The sequence below is a fragment of the Canis aureus genome, unplaced genomic scaffold (assembly GCF_053574225.1).
Source record: "Canis aureus isolate CA01 unplaced genomic scaffold, VMU_Caureus_v.1.0 NW_027326479.1_RagTag, whole genome shotgun sequence".
NCBI classification, from domain to species: domain Eukaryota; kingdom Metazoa; phylum Chordata; class Mammalia; order Carnivora; family Canidae; genus Canis; species Canis aureus.
The window spans coordinates 51,122-68,416 of NW_027554418.1; the positions used below are offsets into that span (position 1 = coordinate 51,122).

General features: G+C 54.2%; 1 protein-coding gene across 1 annotated transcript in view; it reads left to right on the forward strand.

The window, feature by feature from the left end:
• The window catches only part of LOC144309544 (rho GTPase-activating protein 27-like), a 23,856-nt gene extending 9,973 nt beyond the window's left edge, over positions 1-13,883 (forward strand). The window contains 2 exon segments of the mRNA XM_077890634.1: positions 12,113-12,556; positions 12,913-13,883. Of these exon segments, the coding sequence (XP_077746760.1) occupies positions 12,113-12,556; positions 12,913-13,113 (645 nt within the window). The 3' untranslated portion in view covers positions 13,114-13,883.
• Positions 13,884-17,295: the final 3,412 nt, after the last annotated feature.

Sequence of the window (17,295 nt, forward strand, 5' to 3'; positions counted from 1 at the left end):
GATTCCTTCGTGACCGAAGAAATAAATGGTTTTTCTAAGTTTTTCATAGTGGAAAAATCGTATATTTTCCATCTAAGGGACATAAGGTCTGGTATATATCAAGCCAAGCTGATCGATTACGTTATTGAAACCTGTGTTTCCTTTGTAGACTTCCTTTTGTTTTTGTCTTTTACTCCAGTTCCAATAGAGGTTTATTACATCTCTCGCTCAGATTTTCTTTGTAAAGATCTTGTACTTTTAGCAGGTTTTGCTTTTTTTTTTTTTAAGGTTTTATTTTTTGTTCATGAGAGACTCAGAGAGAGGCAGAGACACAGGCAGAGGGAGAAGCAGGCTCCCTGCGGGGAGGACTCAATCCCTCAATCCCAGGACCCCGGGATCACATCACGGGATCACACCCTGAGCCAAGGCAGATGCTCAACCACTGAGCCACCCAGGCATCTCAGGTTTTGCTTTTTATATTTAACTACAAGTTTGTTGGCAGTGCACACAGATTTTGACTGTCCTGGCATCACAGAGTGTGCCTTTGTATCATCCCCTGGTGTCCCTCTTTACCCGGTGGGTGGTTTCAACCTGAATCACCATCTTGCTGTTACAAGCAGGGCCACTCTTTCTATTTTATTGGGTTTTATTTTTTGCACTTGCTGGTATCTCTCAGTATCCTTCTATATTCAACATTATCATGTTTTTACGTCTATTTCATATATATATCTCCTACCACTGAATTTGGAAACCCAAACTGACTGTCTTTTTGTTGGGATAATGCACTCTTTTCAGAATCTTTAACGGGTTTCCTTTTCCCCCTTCTATCAGGTTGCTCCTGATTGTCCTGTTCCTCTGCTGTCCTGCTACCCCTTGCATTTCATTCGTGGCTTCTGCTTTTCCCTGCGGCTCCTGATCAAACATCCCCTCTAGGATGTGCAGAAGGGAGGGATGCTTTTTCTCAACACTCCTCCTCCTGGAACTCATAAAACCCCGTCAGTCTCTGGATAGCCGTGGGTCTTTTTTCAGCTTAGAGAAATCTCTTTGTTGCATGAGTATTGGGGTCTTTGCCTTTTTCTTTCATTTGCATGTTAGCTCTCTTGACTGGCGTCTCCAGCTTTGTAGCTTTGCCCCCTCTATGTCTTGCCTCTGCGTACATCAGTTCTGAGATATTTCTCCTGCTTTCTCTTCCAGGCCACAAATTTGAGTCTGGAAAGGGACTGTCCTCACCTTCAATGAGTAGTACATGATATATTTTAAATTCTAAAGTAGTAGTCTTTTTTTTTTTTCTTTAGTGTCTTACTTGAATCTCCTGAAGATTTCCCTTTTGTTGTTGTTCCAGTAGTCACTGTGTTTTCCAGCCCTTCTATCTTGCTAATAGCAAGATTTTTTTAAAAATTAGATAATGTACTTTCACGGTTTTTAAAAATCAAAGCAATAGGATGCCTGGGTGGCTCAGTGGTTGAGCGCCTGCCTTTGGCTCAGGTAGTGATCCTGGGATCCTGGGATACAGTCCCACATCAGGCTCCTCGAAGGAAGCCTGCTTCTCCCTCTGCCTGTGTCTCTTCCTCTCTGTGTGTGTCTCTCATGAATACATAAATGACATCTTTTTTTAAGATTTTATTTATGTATTCATGAGAGACACACAGAAAGAGAGGCAGAGACACAGGCAGAGGGAGAAGCAGACTCCATGCAGGGAGCTCGAAGTGAGACTCGATCTTGGGTCTCCAGGATCACACCCTGGGCTGAAGGCGGCGCTAAATCGCTGAGCCACCCGGGCTGCCCTGAAATCTTTAAAACATAAAATAAAAATAAAAGCAATATTAAAAAGTATATAGTAAAAATTCCCCCCCACACACCTGCTTCTGTGCCCTGTTCTCTCCATCAACTCATAAGTCACCACTTTCATTAATTCTTTCTCGATTCTGCCAGAGTTTCTTTATGCAAACACAAACCTGTATGAAAACACATTTGATTACTTGCTTTTCTGTCTCTCTTCCGTAAAGGTGACATGCAGTACACACAACACCGCATCTTGCTTCTTCTTTGCCTTTTTGATTTAACAATATATCTTGGAGTCTGTGCAGAGAGAGTATCAGTCTCCTTCCTTAGAGCTACATGGTTTTCACTGTACGGATGTATCAGAAATTCTTCAACCGGTCCGCTGGTGATGGGCCCTTGAATCGTTTCCCATCTCTTGCTATTATGCACAGTCCTGTAATAGATAATCTTTCACCCCACGTGCAGATAAATCAAGGATAAATCCCAGAAGTAGGATTGCTGGGTGGAAGGATAAATGATGGATATTTGTTAATTTTTGCCAAATTGCTGTCCCTTTCCTGGGGGCTTATACCAATTTACATTCCCACCAACACAAATGTGAGTGTCTGATCCCCCACAGCCTTGCCAACCAGGTGTCAACAAGATGTCGTTTCCTGCTGATCCAATAGTAAAATATATGATCTTAGGATAGCTTGAATTTGCATTTCTCTTTTCAGTGAGAGTGAGCATCTTCTCATAGATTTAAGGACTGTTTGTTTTCCTTTTTCTGTTAACAACCTGTTCAGAGCCAGTGCTCATTTTTCCATTGACTTATTGGTCTTTTACTTATTGGTTATTAGGAGGTTTTGCCATACGAAGGAAAACAGCCCTCTATCTCTTACAGGAGTTGTCATGTAAGTTTCTCTTCTGACTTTGCTAATGTTATTTTCTGGCCACGCAAATGACTTAAGATGCACTTACGTGGTCAAATGTATGGCTTTTAGAGTTTGAGTCTCTGCTTTTTTGTTTGTTTGGTTTGGTTTGAAGATTTTATTTATTTATTCATGAGAAACACACAGAGAGAGCCAAAGACAGGCAGAGGGAGAAGCAGGCTCCCTGCAGGGAGAGCCCAATACAGGACTCAGTCCCAGGACCCCGGGATCACTGCCTGAGCCAAAGGCAGATGCGCAACCACTGAGCCACCCAGGTGCCCTTCTGCCTTTTTTATTTTTAATATACAATTTTGCTTATGTTTTTCTCTTTAAGTATTTTTATGGTTTCGCTTTTTATGTCTGAATCTTTGATCTATTTGGGGGTATATCCGAGTGGACAGAGTAGGATGTCAACCCACCTTTAATTATTTTTCTGGATGGCCATCCACCTATCCTGCCACCTTTTACTGACAAACTCCTCTTCCTACCCGGATTGGTGATTGGTCTTTAGCACGTCCTGACCCTGCTGTATTAGGGTCTTGCAGCCCGGGTAGATTTGGTTGTTCTCTTTGCTCCACCTCTCTCCAGCCACTGTCCTGTCAGAGGAGTGGGGTTTATGTGTCTTTTCTCACTGGGGCTGGGATGAGCTGTTGAAGTGTCCCCACTAGGCGCGGCCCTAGAGCAGAGGAATGGTGGTCTCTGCCAGCGGGCCAGCCGGGCTGGGCAGCCTCTTCTAAGACAGCATCAAGAATTCTCCCTGCCTGCTGCCTCCTCGGCATCCCCAGCCTGTTGGGCAGAGAGTGCTGAGCCCACCTGTTTGACTCCCTGTCAGCTCCTCGGGGTCACCCTGCTTTCCCCCTAGGGTCCTATGGTGGCCTGGTCTGCCCCGGGGTCTCCTGGGTTCCAGCTTCTATCTCAGGCCCTCTACTCCTGCCAGCCAGCCCTGCCCAGGAGCTGGCACAGCCCCTTCCTTGAGGGTAGCGTCCAGGAGAAGAGAAGAAGCAGGACATGTTTAAGCTGCCATGTTTCCAGAATTCCTAGAGCCAGAGCTGCGTCATAAAGGAGAGAAATTACTACCAGGGGTAGGGGAGAGCTGGAAGGGCCTGTCTTTCTGGATAAGAAACAGTGAACACCTTGGAGTAGTAACACTGAGAATCCAGAAGAGTAAACAAGTTTAAGGGAGGTTTTCTCCCCTTTTTATTATGAAAAATTTTTTAAAGATTTTATAATTTATTCATGAGAGACACACAGAGAGAGGCAGAGGGAGAAGCAAGCTCCCTATAGGGAGCCTGATGCGGGACTCGATCCCAGGACCCCAGGATCATGACCTGAGCCAAAGGCAGGTACTCAACCACTGAACCACCCAGGTGTCCCTATTATGAAGATTTTCAAACATGCAAAGAAGTGAAAAGAATATTATAATTAATATAATTATACCTATTACTTAGATTTAACAATTCTTGTCAAGTTAGTTCTCTCTCTTTTTTCTTTTTGCTGAGAAATAATAAATTCCAGAATTTATCCTATCTCATCCCTTAAAAACTCAGCCTGTATGTCTTTTTTTAACAAGATTTTATTTATTTATTTATTTATTTATTTATTTATTTATTTGAGAGATGTTGAGTGAGTGAGAGAGAGAACATGAGCAAGGGGAAAGAGACAGAAGGAGAAGTAGGCTCCCTGCTGAGCAGGGAGCCCTATGCGCCCCGGGGATTCCAGGATCATGACCTGGGCCAAAGGCAGACGCTTAACCAACTGAGCTTCTGAGGTGCCCCAGCCTGTTATGTCTTAAAAATGTTTTTTTCCATAACCTCAATACTATACCCATTATTATATTTAACAAAATTAATATTAGTTCCTTCATATCAGCTAAGATCCAGGCCATAGTCAAATGTCCCTCATTGTCCTAAAACAAATCTCTCACAGTCAGTTTGTTTGAACCAGAATCAGCTCAAGGATCATGCATCTCATTTGTCTCTTAAATCTCTCTTGCTGTTTCCCTCCCTCTTCTCCTGCCTGGACAGGGACCAGAGTGGTTGCCCCATAGGACATCTATTCTAGATTTGAATTTCTGCTTCCTTGTGGTGGGGTTCCCATGTTCCCCTAGCCCCTGTGTTACCTGGAGACTGATATGTCCGAAAGGCTTAGGCTGGTCTCCAGCCTCGGGGACTCTAGATCTCTGCTTGAACAACCAAGATGGGGCACCTGGGTGGTTCAGTGGTTGAGCGGCTGCCTTTTGCTTGGGTCATGATCCCAGGGTCCTGGGATCAAGTCCCACATTGGGCTCCCTGCAGGGAGCCTGCTTCTCCCTCTGTCTGTGTCTCTGCCTCTCTCTCTGTCTCTCGTGAATAAATAAAATCTTAAAAAAAAAAAGAAGAAAACAAAAACAAGATGATGCCAAGATGGGAAGGAGGAGGGGAGGAAGGTGAACTTGGTTTCTGGGATATGCAGCTTGTAGGGTGTACCAAGGACCCCCAGGACTCCACTCAGGTTTTTGCTCCTGGAGATGGTCTTGCAGGTAGTTAAGCTAACAGATCCGGCTGGGCTTCCCCGGGACAGGAGAGTGAGAAGCAAATGGGAGACCCAGTATCAAGGAGTTAAGTGGAGGAAGAGGAGCATGGCTCACAGCCCGGGAGGCACCAGAGGGTGAGGAGGGAGAGGCCTGTAAGGACTAAGTCCTGAGGAGAGTCAGACCCTCCAAGGACCGCTGCTGTCATCAAAGGAGTTGTAGGACCCCCGGGCAGTGGGCTGGACGTCAGAAGCAGGACGGCAGACACACACACACACACACCTTCAACAGGTGGGCTCCGGAAAGGAGGCAGGATGAGCTGGGTCCAGGAGCACACATTTTCTTTTTAAGATGGAGAGACCTGGAATTTGTTGCCATGCCAAAGGGCCTGCAGCCATCAAGTGGGAGGGTTAGTGAGAGGTTTGTGGAGAGGCAGCTTCTGAGCAAGAGGCAGTGGGATCCTCAGGGGCCCATATTCAGGAGGCCCTCTTGGACGGGGGAACCTGGTCCCTCCAGTGGGGAAGTGAGGAGGTGCGGTGGGTACAGGTGCAGACACATTTGGAGGGACAGGCCCCTGTCACATCTCTCTCCCTCGGTTGGCTCACGATGACAGCCTTTGCCAGCCAGCAGTTTCCTTGACAGACGGTTTCTGATTCCTCCTGGGCGTCAGCCAGCCTTGTCCAGAGCACAGAGCATGTGAGTGGCAAAGGGGCTCCCCCCCCACCCCACCTACCCTGAGGAGCAGGCCGAGCACACAGTCCCATGAGGTCACCAAGAGGCTGAGGGCAGAGTCCAGAGCCGAGGGCACTCAATCGAAACCCAGAACCAAAAAAACGGAAGTGTCACCCCGCTTTCTTTCCCACGTCCCTGAGTGTAGAGTGTAGGGTGTAGGATCCCGGGGGCGGCTTGACGCCTCCACAGAGGCCAGCCCTGGGAGCGGGGAGAGCATGACAGCACCATTCTATGCATAAAGAAACAGAGGCGCAGAGATTCAAGGGGCTGCCCGGGGAGAAGCTAGGGCACCAGCGACACAAGAAGCCATTTCTCTGAATCCTGCGTCATTCTCCCCGCCCCCCTTTAATCAAATGATGATGCCTCTGCTCTAAGCCCCACAGAGGAACCTGACCTCGGGCTACTGTGTTCGTCTTCGCAGGCTACAGGCCGAGCAGTAAGGTTACACTGAGCCTCACCTGGGCTTTAGTACAAACCTGTTACACCAGACTCTGGGGACAGCTCCAGGCGTGGTTCCCTCCGTTCTGAGGGGACCCCCAGTTCCCCCACTGCACATCAGTGGACTTGTGGCTCAGGGCTGGGGGTGGGTACAGTGAGGCCCGGACTCCGTCCTGGAGATGGCGTGCTCAGGGAAGGGAAGGACGCCAGCTCTGGGCACCCTGCAAGGCTCCCTGAGGCAAAGATCACAACCCACCCTCCACTCTCCCTCCGCTCAGCTCTGGAGGCACTGAAGTCAGCAAAGGAGGTCCCGACCCCGCGGCAGCCCCCCTGAGCCAGTGTCTGGGCTCCAGTCACTGGTTTGCAGGCATTTCTTTTGCCTCTGGCTTCAGAGAGCTGATAGGATTTTTCTGGTTGCCACAAGCCTCCTGTGAGGGTTTTGGGGAGAAGGGGTGAGGACAGAGCAGCCGGCTTGTTCTGTCCCCTCCTCCACCGTGTGCCTCTAGAGGGCCAGGCCAGGCGTGAAGATGCGGTTGAGGGAGGAGGACACCACTGGGGAGCTGCTGTGGTCACGCCTCCTCTTGCTGAGGGGAAGCCTAGACTGGAAGCCTGAGGAACCAAGCTCCTTGACCAAGAAGAGCAGGCCAGAGCTGTGTGGGTTTGGCTCAGTCCCTGTGGTGGGGGGCCAGAGCCCCCTGGGAAGACCCCAGGCCTGGGGGGCCCAGCTTCTTACAGAGGAGGAACAGCACGTGGGCTGCCTTTTCGGTGGTCCCAGTCTCCTGTCCTGTCACTCTTGGTTCCTGCCACAGGAAGACCCTGCTCCCTAGTTCTCCAGCGGGGCAGTGCTGAGGGCTCAGGTCCCCACACCCATGTCCTCTCTCTCCTTCCCCAGCTCCTGCCTGCTGCCAGCTCAGAGTTTCCGGCCTTTCCCATCTTCTGGGCCTGGCTCCATCTCTCCTGGTGACCTATTTTGCGTGTGGCCCATGTCCCCCAGGGCGGGGGCAGTGGGATGTGTCATGTGTGTGACAAGTGGGAGGACCCCAGGCCTCTCTGCCCTCAGTGTTCCAGGCTTCTGAGTCCCACCTGGGATGGGAGGGGAGCAATACAGGAGCTTGGAGGGCAGAGTAGGGCATGAATCCCTGGCTTGTTCTGGATGCGGTCTGCCCAAAGGGCCCACACTCCAAATCTACACCACGCCTGGCTCTCCTTGGGTGTCCCTGTCCTGGGCCCACAGTGGGTGCAGGGAAGGAGTGGTCTGGGGGGGCATGGGCAGGGGAGGAAGTAAGACCAGGGCTGGGGACAGGAGGGTTACTGGAATGGAAGAGCAGGAGACAATGGGTCTGGGATCCCGGTGGAAGGTGGGGTCAGAGCCTGAAACAGGAGAGAGACCAGGCCCAGGGGAAGCTCTTGGTTGTGGGGTTGTGGAGAGGCTAGTCCCTGTCCCCTTCTCCGGGTCCTTAGAGAGTGGGGACGCAGGCATACTTGTGCACGTATTAGACACCCAGGCGAGGGTGCATGCGTGCATCTTGGAGAGCGAACCGGGAGGGGACAGGCTCAGGCAGTCAGGCGAGTGGACTGTGGTGTGGTCAGAATCCCTCCTGTCCTCTGTGAGGCTGCAGAACTCCAGACACTGACTCCGTCTGATGCCAAGCTGCCCAGACCCCTTCCTCTTTGACACGTTGCCCCCCCGCCCCGGCACCCCACACACTAGCTTCCTCTTCCCCATCGCCCTGGGCACTGGGGGAGTTGAGGGCCACTCCGTGTCCTGTCTACGCCAGCCTGGGGCCCCAGCACCCAACTGCCCCCTCTGCCCTCTCCCAGCTGTCTGGCCTCCCCTCCCCCAACCTCGGTTTGGCACCATCCTGCTCCCTGGCTGTATCTGCCCTGGGATTCAGACCTTGCCGGTGACCAGAGTATGGAGTAGGAAGGCCGGCGCTTCCCTGGACACATAGAAACACCCCCGACCTAAGACCCCCCCCACTTCACCCCCCCCACCCCCCCCCACAGCAGGCAGCCTCTGTCTCAGGCAGCACTTCCACAGCCCTGACAGGAAATGGGCTGGAGGCTCAGCCTCCCGCCACCTCAAAGCCACTTCTTGTTTCCTTGTTGCCTTGTGCCAGCCCTGGGGTTGTGCCCCTTGGCTCCACCCCTAAAGCCTGCCCAGGGCTTCGTCCCAGCAGCTCTGAGGGGACAGGATGGTGGACATGATTGCCAGGCTGACCAGGAGGCGGAGTCAGGCCCTGCGGGGACAGGTAGGGGGCCGTGGCATTTGGGGGCAAGCTCAGCCTCTGGTGGGGACGGCCGAGGGCCTCGGGATCAAGGTGCCACTAGTGGGCCTCTGTTCTCTGGCCCTCTCAGGAGTGGCTGAGCGGAGCTTCGGAGCAGGACATCTCTCAGACTTCGGGGACTCCTCCCTGCTTTCCTCTTCCCTTTGCCAAGGCCTTCGCCTGCCTGGGAGGGGCTGCAGGGGGACCCTGAGAGATGGTGATCAGCGCAGGGGCAGAGGCAGGCCTGCCACCTGCTTGTGGGCAAGGGGAGGGCTGCGGGGCTGGGCAGCTGGGCGTGGTGAGAGCCAGAGCCCCTCTTGCCGCTGAGGTAGGAGACCACTTCCCCTTTCCTACTGTTGTCCCCCGTGTCTCTGTTGTGATTGGGATCTGGGCCCCGAGAGCTGTTGGTGCCTAGTCAGGGCCCCACTGATGGGCTGTCACTGGGTGTTGCCTGGACCTCCAGGAGTCGTGGGCAGGGTGGCAGACCCTGCTCTAACCTGCACGAGCTTCCCCTTGAAGGCCAGAGGGCACAGGGGGACTGGCCCTGCCTGGCTTCCAGTCTGATCCTGGCTTTATCCTAGCACTGGAGGGGCTCTACAGGGAGAAAGTTCTAGAGTTTGAAGGGGCCTCAGGGCCGCTGCGTGTGGTCCAGCTCCCACCACAGGGCTGTAGCATCACTGACAGGGGGTTGGACTTTGCCTGCTCCCGTCCAGTGAAAGCCCCTTCCTACCTCCTGAAGCAGCCTGTGTCTCTGGGGCAGCCCCTCCCAGGGGCCCTGCCCTGCCCCCATTTGGCCTCTGGTCTGCAGCCTGGAGCCCCACAGTGCGATTCTGCATCTTCTCTTCCTCTGACAGCCCCCTCATGCTGAGAGCCTAAACATCCAGCTCCTAGGTCTCACCTCTGTACCCACTAGGGCTACTTCGTGTGAGATCCCCATCACCCTGGCCAGCCTGGGACTCCCCATGGACTCACAGCCAAGACTAGCAGCCTGCAGGTGGAAATCCCCGCTCCATAGAGCCTGGCTCCTTCCTCAGCTCATCTATGCCCCACATGACCTCCCAGCCCCTGTCCCAAGGAGGGGAAGGCGCCTGCCTCAGCAGGTCCAGCTGGGGCAGGTGGGAGATGTGTCTGGTCACCCACCTTCCTCTGTCCACTGCCTCCATCCTGGTCTCCCAAAGAGACTCCTGTGCTGAACCCCCACTCCCAGGAAGTCCTTGTCCAAAGCTAACTTGAGTCTCCTGTGGTGTCAGGTGTGTTTGTTTGTTGTTTGCTGCTGAAATGTGGCTTGGAATTGGCTTTTGTACTCAAGCAATAAGTACTTTTGGTGGATTGGATGTGTGCTTCAGGGCATTGGGCCAGCAGCTAGAGGGCAACTGGGGTCAAGTACATCATCCTGGGTCCCCTGCTCAAAAACAAAACCCCGCCTTTGGGGTCAGAGGAGGTAGGCAGATGAGTGGACAACCCAAGGCGGAATGCTGCCGGCCCGAACAGAGGGATGAACAGCATGTCCGTGCGCCAGACGTCTCTCCTGAGGGAGAAGGCCTCTCCCGGAGGCTTGGAGCAGAGCACCAGCAGAGGAGCAGGATCTGGGTAGGCAGGTATGAGAGCAGAGAGTTCCAGGCTGAAGGACCCACTGGAGCAAAGGTGCAGAGATAGGAGGTGGCTTTGTGTTTGCGGGAGGGTCCATGGGCCGGTGTGGCTGGAATATGGGATGGCTGCGGTGGACAGAGAGAAAGGAGAAGTGGGGTGGGGGGTTCTGTCTCAGCCACACAAGCGCTTGCAGGGTGAGGGAGAGGAGTGAGGATCTGGTGTATCCAGCTCCTCCTGTTCCCTCCATGCCTGGGACCTGCCCCTGATGATCTAAAACTCTACCACTGCTTTTCTGACACTTTGTCTCCTGCTAGCAGTAACTACCACGGACAACGTGCTGTGCTGTGCATTTCACTTCTCACCCTGCTCATCTCCCTCCCTGCTCCCTGACCATTTACACAGGCTGCCCAGTAGGGATGTGGGTCCCTTTGTTCACTGCTGCGTTCCCCAGTGCCTAGAACAGTGCGTGCACCGGACAGGTGAATCTTTGTGGGACAAACGAGTGTGTTTTTAGGCGCCTTCCTAAGGCCCAGGGAGATGCCACCTTGACATGACCGGCTTCCCCTCTTGGGAAGTTTACAGCTTAGTGAAGGCATCACAGGCAGTTCTGTGATTAAAAAAGGCGGGGCGGGGGGGAGGGTGATTGTACAAAATTTTGAGAAAAGTTTAAAGAATAAATAAATAAATAAATACCCCATCCCTATAACTATACTGCCCAGAGGAGATAACTATCTCTGTTAGCATTTTGGAGGGTTTCTAAAAACACAGATTTGAAACTATATACTTGCTCCCCATGTCGAAGTCTGCATTTCCCCCGTAGCATTAGATCGTCCTAGAAACAGTCTTAATCTTCTGGTGCTCTTCTGCTGCCTGGGGTTTAAGAGTGTCCTTATCTATCCCTCTGGCCAGCTGAGGGTGCTAGGCGATGGTGGGCACACCAGAGGAATCTCAAGAAAGGTCTTGAACCTGACACCTGAGCTGAGTCCTGAAGAAGGAATTGGAGTGGGCCAGGTGAAAAAAAGGGTGGGGATGGGCCTAGGCACTCTGAAGGATCCAGGCCCATAAAAGATATACAGCAGGGAGGGTGGAGCCTCCAGCAGCCCCAGGCTACTAGAGCATAAAGTTCAAGGCAGGGGGCCAGGAATGGCAGGAAATAAAGTAGACAGAGAGGCGACAGGCCCCTCCGGTGCCCTGTTAAAGGCGTAGACTTTGCCCCGCAGGCCGCAAGGAGCAGTGGGGTGTTGAGCATGACCAGAGGTATGTTGTGTGTGGCCGGACCCTCCAGCCCACCTCGCTTTCCTTTGGAGGGCACGAGGGGCTCCTCTTTCCTAGCTCCTCCTTCCTTCCTCCCATCTGGCTTGCCTCTCTCCCTTCTCTGCAGTTGATCCTGAGGTCTGCAAAAACCACATTCAGGAAGTTTCAGTCCCAGATCAGAGGTGGTACGGATTCCAGTCCCAGAGATTTCAGGGACAGGAAGGAAGGAGGGGTGGGGGCTGTAGAGTGCAGCAGGGCCCTGCCCCTCTGTGACCTGAATGGGGAGGAAAAGGAATGGGGCCCAGGCCATTTCTCTATTCCTGCCCAACCTCTGATTGGCCCCCTGGAGTGCACAGTGAGTGCGCAGCTGGGAGAACTCAAGATATCGATATTTTATTATTGTTAATAAATAATGTAAGTGCCCTACGCATCTGGGACATTTCATATTTGACAATGCCCCTTCACGAATATTTCCTCATTCTCTCTTCACTACAATTTCCGGAGCGGGCAGGGCAGACATTGTGCAGCGGCGGGACTGAAGCAGGGGGTACTCCAACTTGCCCAAGGTCGCCCAGGTGGGAAGTGGCTGGGTCGGGACTGGGTGACCCCGGAGCTGCCCTGACGGTCACGCCTCCTTCCTGCTCCCACAGGTGGACGACCCCCCGGAGCCCGTGTACGAGAACGTCGAGAGGCAGCCCCTGCCCACGTCACCCGGCACCGCCTCGGTCCCCCGCCCCCCCGCATGGGAGACGCACAGGGACGCGGGCAGCGGGCGCCGCTACTACTACAACCCAGACACGGGCGTGACCACCTGGGAGTCGCCCTTCGAGGCCTCTGAGGGCGCCGCCAGCCCAGCCACCTCTCCGGCCTCGGTGGGCAGCCGCGAGAGCCTCGAGACAGACTGGGGCCAGTATTGGGATGAGGAGAGCCGCAGGGTGTTCTTCTACAACCCGCTGACGGGCGAGGCCGTCTGGGAGGACGAGCCGGAGGACGAGCCCGAGGACGAGCCCGAGGACGAGCCCGAGGACGAGCCCGAGGACGCGCTGGAGGACATGCAGCCAGGCCTGAGCCCACTGGACCCCGGGGAGCGCAGGGTGAGGGGGCGGGGCCTGGCCCGGGTGGGCGGAGTGACTGAGGCTTCAGGCCCCGCCTCCTGCCCCGCCCCGGGAATGAGGGTGAGGGGCGGGGCCTGGCCGGGGGGGGCGGGGTGACTGAGGCCTCGGACCCCGCCTCCTGCCCCCGCCCCCCGGGAATGAGGTTCAGGCGCGGGGCGGGGGGAGGGGGGGAAGGGGTGCGGGGGGGTGCGGGGTGACTCAGGCCTCAGGCCCCGCCTCCTGCACCCCGCAGTCCCCTGGACTGCTATAGAGGGGCGTGGCCTGGTATGAAAGGGCGGGGCCCAGGGTCCCTACTGGCTCGGAGAGCGTCTGACTCTGTCTCCTGCTCCTTGCAGCCCCCTACCCCTGAAACGGACTACCCCGAGTCGCTGACCAGTTACCCCGAGGAGGACTACTCCCCCGTGGGCTCTTTGAGTGAGCCTCTGCCCTCCCTGACCCACTTGTGTTCTGTGCACCGGCTGTTCATATTAACTGTGTCCCTCACACTGGCTACGAGACATGCACCATTTCCACACGCAGTCACATTTGACAAGTGAAGAGGGTGTGGCAGCGGCAAAGTGACTTGTTCGGGGTCCTGTGGGCCACCTGACTGCCTCACAGGCTCCTCTCACAGCACAGCACAGCCTCGGGAGGGCCACCTCAGCTCTTTCAGCTACCCCCGCCCCGCACCCCTCCACACCCCATCATGTGCTCACAGGCAGAGCAAAAGAAACTAAGGCAAATGGGTTCTGTCGGGGCCTGGGGAGATGCTGGAGGCAGACAGGAAACCTGCCCAGCTCTTCTGCTCTGCCGGGTGGGCAAGTAGCAGGAGCCCCCAGCTCTCAGCATCTCTGCTGTCAGGCTACCTGCCCGGTGCCCACCTTACCCTCGGGAGCTGGGAGAGGCCTACAGGGCTGGAAGAAGGAAGGAGCAGCTATGCCTTTTCTCTCCTCAGGCACAAACCCCTTCAGTTTCTGGGTTTTGGCCCACCTGCCCCACAAACTGTTGGTCTGTTCAACAAACAATAATAGCTAATATTTATTGACATTTGCACCCTGCCAAGCATTTCACTTGGATCATCTCATTTGTTTCTCACAGCCAATATTTATTATCTGCTCTTCTGTGCCAGGCTCAGTGCTCTGGGGTAGGGGTACTGCGAGTGCAGCCTCACTGGTAGAGCCTGCGGTTGGTGGTAGGCCCAAGCCCACCGCAAATGCCAGCAGGGCCGGGACAAGAGTACAAATGGAAGCCTCACACCATGCATTGCAATACTGTAAAGTTACAAATCAAGTTATAACTGTTAAATAAAATATGTTCTATTCTCCTACTCTGACAAATATACTTTCATAATGACCTAGAAGACTAAACTTCTTTGATTCTTCTGAATCCTATATGTGGGTAGGTTGGCATAAGATCTGGCTCTGCTGTCAGCCTGCCCCCTGTGGCTGGCCACCCTCAGAGCTATCCTGGCCCAAGGGAGGTCCACATGCACATATGTGGACAGTCCCGTCCACTAGCACAAACTGCCACACCCCCTGCCACTTGCTGCCCCGTGGCCACCCCACATGATCCATCCTTAAGGGAAGGGGCCTGGGGCCATTGGAGCAGGGAATTCTGGGGTCTTGCATGTTACGGGTATGGTCCAAAGGGAAGGGCCCAGGCTCCAAGGAGCCTGTGGGGAGAGGCAGACAGAGAAGGTCAAGAGTAGAGCCTTCTAAAGCGGGGACTCACAGCAGGGCAAGGAGCCCTCACACCCTCCAAACGCTACGAAAAAGCACAGGGTGCTCTGAAGGTATGCCACTCGGAGGTCACTGTTCCTCAGGAACCTGAGATGCTTCTGCGGAAGCCCCATTTGAGCCCAGCACTAAAGAATGAAGAGGAGTCCTCAAGGTGAGGAACTAAGAGAAGGGTATCTAGTCAGAGGGAACAGCATGTTCAAAGGCTCTGCGGCAGGAAGGCTCGAGGAGAGAACAAAATCTGAAAAGAACCCACACAAGCAGTGAGCGTGGGTGTGAGGTGAGGCCAGAGAGGCTGGCAGGGGACAGGGTGTGCGGGGCCTTGTGGGCCACGGTGAATGGGGACCTGTGGCAGGACAGCTGGCAGGAGGACCCTTGGGAAGGGAGGTCTTGGGAAGTGTCAGCTCCCCCGTCTGATCCTCGCCCCACCCCAGGCTTCTGACCCTGCCAACGCCTCGGTCAGCAAACAATGCAGCAGCAGCCAAAGAAGTCCCAGAATCATCATGATTTGTCACCAGTTTCAGAAATCAGCCACTGCCAATGAGGAAACACTGCAAGAGATGATGTCATAACTCACCGGAAGTCACAGGGCAGATGGGTGGCAGAGCATGCCCAGAGCTTCATTTGCAGTCAGGGCCACCGGAAGTGTGGGCTCAGCCATAGATCAAGACCGAGCGCAGTGCTCAAGGAGCGCCGTTGGTGCTCACTGACTATGTTCGGAACAAATTGGCTTTTGTGTGGAAACACAAAGATGTAAAAATAGCATCTGCCCTCGTGAAGCACCAGCTGGTTGGGGAATAGACCTAAAAATAAATGCCGCAGCTGATAAGGGCTGTCGCAGAGGGCCCTGTCCCCAAGCCTGCCCCCTCTCAGCAGATGCTCCAGACCCTCCTGCAGCCTGGCATCTGCCCCTAAAGCCACCGTAGCAAAGGTCACCAGTGCCCGCCTGGTCGTGAAGTCTGGCGGACATTCCCAAACCTCACGCAAGTGGACACGTGACTCTTGTCCTGCCGTGACACGCTCTTCCTTTGCCTGTAGCATCATGGGTCTTCGCCCACCCTGTAAATGGTGATGCCCTCTGGGTGGCGGCCTCAGCCTGTTGCCCTTTCCCCTCCACCCTCCCTAAGGGCCCTCACCCATTCCATCCTGGGGACCCAGGCATCAGGACTACGCATGGGTCACCTAAATCTCTTACCAGCCAGGACCACTCTCCTGAGTTCCAGGTGCAAGTGGCCTCCAGCTTACAGGACATCTCTGCCTGGATGGCTGCCAGACACCCTGAGTGCAACCTGCCCACAATACCCTGAAACCAGCCTATCTCCCTGTTCCCAGGCACAGAGGTTTACCAGAGTCTCCTTCCCCCTCCCCCATAGCCAGGCAGCCACCATCCTTTCCTAACTATTCCCTGATCTGCCTCCCATCCCCCTCAGTCTCTCACCTGGGTGACACGGTGGCCTCTGAATGGGCTCCTCTCTTTCCCTTTTCATCCTCCACCCAGCAGCCATCTGACTGTAGCTTCCAAGGCCATTCCAGCCCGTCTCCCACCTCTCTGCACACCAGCTGTGCCCCTGCCTATAGCTCCCAGCCACGCTGTCCCCGCCTCAATGCCCAGGGCTGCCATTCACCCTGCCTTCCTCCCTTTCACCTGCTGACTTCTCCTCCCCCTCTTCCCCCACCCTCCTGCTCCCCCTCTTCCTCCTCCTCCCCCCACTCCTCCTCCTCCTCCTCCTCCTCCTCCTCCTCCTCCTCCTCCTCCTCGCTGCTCTCAGCTCACCACCACCCCCCCAGCTCTCAGCACACTGGCCTCCCCGCACTATAAGTGTGCTTCTACCTCCAGCTCTTCCTCACAAGGCTGTAGGCCAGCACATCTTCACCGTTCTCTTTACAGCCAAGTAAACCCCATCGTATGGAGACACACATTTCTCTCTTCATTCATTCATTGATGAACATTTGGCTTATTCCTATTTTTTTACTATTATGCATAATGTTGCTGTGACTATTTATGTACGAGGTTTTATGTGGACACACTGTCCCAGCTTCCAACACAAAATGCCATAGACTGGGCACCCTAAACAACAGAAGTCATTTCTCACAGTCCTGGGGCTGGAAGTCCCAGATCAGGCCACCAGCGTGGTGGGGCTCTGGTGCAGGCTGTCTTCCTGGCCTGCAGACAGGCTGCCTTCTGGCTGAAAGAGAGAGCTCATCTCTTCCTCTTCTTTTTTTTTTTTTTTTTTTAAGACTTATTTATTTTAGAAAGAGCGTGCATTGAGCGAGGGGGGAGGAGCAGAGGGAGACTCTCCAGCAGACTCCCCGCTGAGCAGGGAGCCCATCTCAGACCACCATCCCAGGACCCTGAGCCGAAACCAAGACTCTGACGCCTGACTGTCTCTTCTATAAGGACAGGAATCCCATCCTTGTGGGCCCTACCTCCCAGGGTCACCACATTGGAGTTAGGGCTTCAACATATGAATCTGGGAGACCACAAACATTCAGCCCATCCACATATGTTTTAATCCCCTGGGGTACATTCCTGCTAGTGGAATTGCTGGGTCAGACGGTCACTCTGTGCTTAAATTCGTGATGAACTGCCGAACTAGAGTCTTCTATGGTGGCCACACCATTTTACATTCTCATCAGCCACGCGTGTTTCTGTTCTCTCCCGTTTTCCGCAACCACTGTTTCAGGGATTCATTCTCCTCAAACCTCCGGCCCTGCCTGCCTCTCCCTCTCCCTCTCCCACTCCCTCTTATCCTCCTGATGACCTCACCTCTACCTCACAGAAATAATGGAAACCCTCAGCATCCCACCAGCCAAGATCGCAGCTCCCCCACCACATCCTCCCTTGCTTCCCTGCCCCTGGTACCTCAGAGCAGACATCTCTGCTAATCTTTTCCCATTTCTGGAAAGTATCTGCCACCATGGCCACCTTTCTCTCCTCCTCACTGAACTGCTGTCTCAGGCAGAACTCCCCAGGAAGTAGAGAGAAGCATGTGGGAAGTTCAT